This window comes from Eptatretus burgeri, chromosome 7, assembly GCF_056783735.1.
Source record: "Eptatretus burgeri isolate ZD-2024b chromosome 7, Ebu_testis_v1, whole genome shotgun sequence".
Classification (NCBI taxonomy): Eukaryota; Metazoa; Chordata; class Myxini; order Myxiniformes; family Myxinidae; genus Eptatretus; species Eptatretus burgeri.
In genome coordinates, this window is record NC_140967.1 from 81,591,314 (window position 1) to 81,593,813 (window position 2,500).

Genomic DNA, 2,500 nt, shown 5'->3' on the forward strand with positions numbered 1-2,500 from the left:
GATCCGAGGATCCAAAGCCCACCACCCTAACCATTAAGCCAACACCAGGCATGCCAGATAATGCGAGCAGATAAGACACCCGGCTTAACGTCCACCCAAGCGAAACCTTCAAAATCAATGCAAATTCCATCAAATATTTGTGCACCGAGGATACCGGGCCAGGACTGAATCATTTTATTATTGAATGCACGGAAGAGTGGGATGACTCAGGGCAAAAGGTAATGAACCGACAGTGGGGCCTCAGTCACAGTAAGCTGGAGAATGAACAGGAAGAGAGGAGAGAGGTGTGTGGTGTAAAGAGGAACAAAAGAGTGAAGTATGCGGAGTAAAGAGGAGGTCAGGAGTGGACGTATACAGAGGAAGAATAGAATGGAGGTATGCAGAGGAATATATTAGGTAGTGTAGGTGTGCAGATTAAAGAGGAAGTTAACAGTGAAGGTGTGCATAGTAAAGAGGAACAAAGGAGTGGAGGTGTTCGGGGTAAAGAGGAAGTTAGGAGTGGAGATGTGCCTTAAGCCTGGATTTTGTGAGTTTAACCTGGAAGCTGCAGTTGAAGAGCTCCAATGAATGGTGAACATACCATAACAAATCATTCCTCACCTTTGATATTTTTGCAATCGATCAACTATTGTTGGATTATTTACCAGCAGACGGGATTCCCGTTTATTATTAATCCGAGGGACGGAACACACATTGATGAATCACTTTGCCTGTGAAACACTGGGATGACAGTTTATAGCTGGGTCAGGATTCAAACCCAGGCGAAACAGGTTTTGGGCGAGTGTGTGTACCTCCAGGCCATCCTGCCAGCCCAGAATTAATTTAGGGGGAAAAAAAAAGAATTGAGAAAAAGGAAGAAAGATAGATGGTAAGAAATAGGAGAAATAAATGGTTGTGGAGGTGGTATGGGGAGGACAGTGTTGCATCATTTTTGTAATTTAATATATACATGCAATTTTAAGAACAGAAGAAAGAAAAAAAAGGAAGAGAAAAATTAAATAGGTGTGTCAAAACAAATATGAGTTTTATGATTTCTTGTGGAATTTGCTGCCATTTGTCATTCGTACGAAGTTCTGGTGATCACTAATTTCTACTCCTAAGTTTTCCAAGAGGCATTCTGTTTGGGTCTGGAGATAATGAACAAAGGATATGAATAGCAACAATTCAAACAAAGGTCTGCAATAGTACAGCTGAGCACGAATGCGTGTCACCATCTTGGAAATTGAGATTTGCTGGATTTCCAAAAGTATTGTTCAGTGAAATGATGAGACAATCACACAGAGCACAGTCCTCAGAAAATAACATTACAACTGTTAAAAAGCAGATTTTTTTAAATGTCGAATAGAATTGGTGAACGTATAACTTTATGAGTTTTGCATCATTAACTCCTGTCTTTTGTTGTACTGTAGGGAGAGGGGGATGGGGAGGTTGGGTGGGAGGTGGGATGAGATGGAAGAGAGGATTTGTACTCGTAAAACCTGGAAGCCAAAACAAAACAAAAGGATCTTTTATACCCTCATTAAACCACCACCTCCTCCCCCCCACATATTTCCAATTTTTTCCTTCGTGAGAGTTTGCTTCTGTATCCATATTTCTCCCTACATCCTCCCCACCCGCATCCCTTCTTTGTCTGTCTCCATCTATTTTGTTGCTCTACCCTGCTGTTGGTGTTTCCACCTCTCTTTCTGCTGTTCCTTTTGTTCTGTTCCGTCCTGATCCGTTCTGTGTTCTCGCTCTTCCATGAGCCTTGACTTTGTATGAAGAAAATAAAAAGAAAATGATGAACCTCAATGCGATCTGAGCGACTGGTCTTGAGGACAGCGGGGGTAGAGGTTGACAACGTGGTTGTGGGTGTGAGGCCGCCGGTACCGGATGAGCCAGAGAAGAGAACCGTGCTAGGTATAGCTAGATCAGCAGCCGGTATGGCACCAAGAGTGTGGGAGAGGGGTGTCCATGAAGGATGATAGGGCGATATTTGCAGCATCTGCAAAATACAAGTACACACAATTACCGTGTACACATAGCACGCCCATACCATGAGAGGGAGAAAAGCATTCAAAATTGTACAAATATTTGTATTTATTGTATATTTCCTCCTCCTCTTTTAGTTTTCATGATATCTTAAGAGCTGTGAGACTATGTATGCCAAGCACAAATACAAAAACGAGATATAAAGAAGTACAGAACATAATTTGCACATAGCAAAGTGCATCATGGAATACAAGCTTCACTCCAGTCTCATGTTGTAATCGGAGAAGTCCGAGACAAGTGGACTTATGGTCGACACATCACTATCTCCGATTTTGTTGCAATTTGGAAGGCAAGGTTGTTTTAGCACCGAACATGCCTGTACAAATTTCAGCCCATTCAATCAATAGGATCCAGAGATTATGGGCCTCAAACCTCGACTCCGATTCTGCAACAGGCTCAGACAGCATCAGTGCATGGTGTCCTAAAAACTTGCTCTGCTGCTATTGCTCATCCTCCTTCTGCTCTGTTC

General features: G+C 42.6%; 1 protein-coding gene across 16 annotated transcripts in view; it reads right to left on the reverse strand.

Moving 5' to 3' along the window:
- Nucleotides 1–2,500, reverse strand: part of LOC147023630 (muscleblind-like protein 2a) — a 153,630-nt gene that overhangs the window by 20,546 nt on the left and 130,584 nt on the right. For all 16 annotated transcript variants that reach the window (XM_085889242.1, XM_085889232.1, XM_085889236.1 and 13 more), the window contains exon 5: nucleotides 1,787–1,984. In XM_085889242.1, coding sequence (XP_085745368.1) covers nucleotides 1,787–1,984 — 198 coding nt within the window. The remainder of the gene's footprint in view (nucleotides 1–1,786; nucleotides 1,985–2,500) is intronic.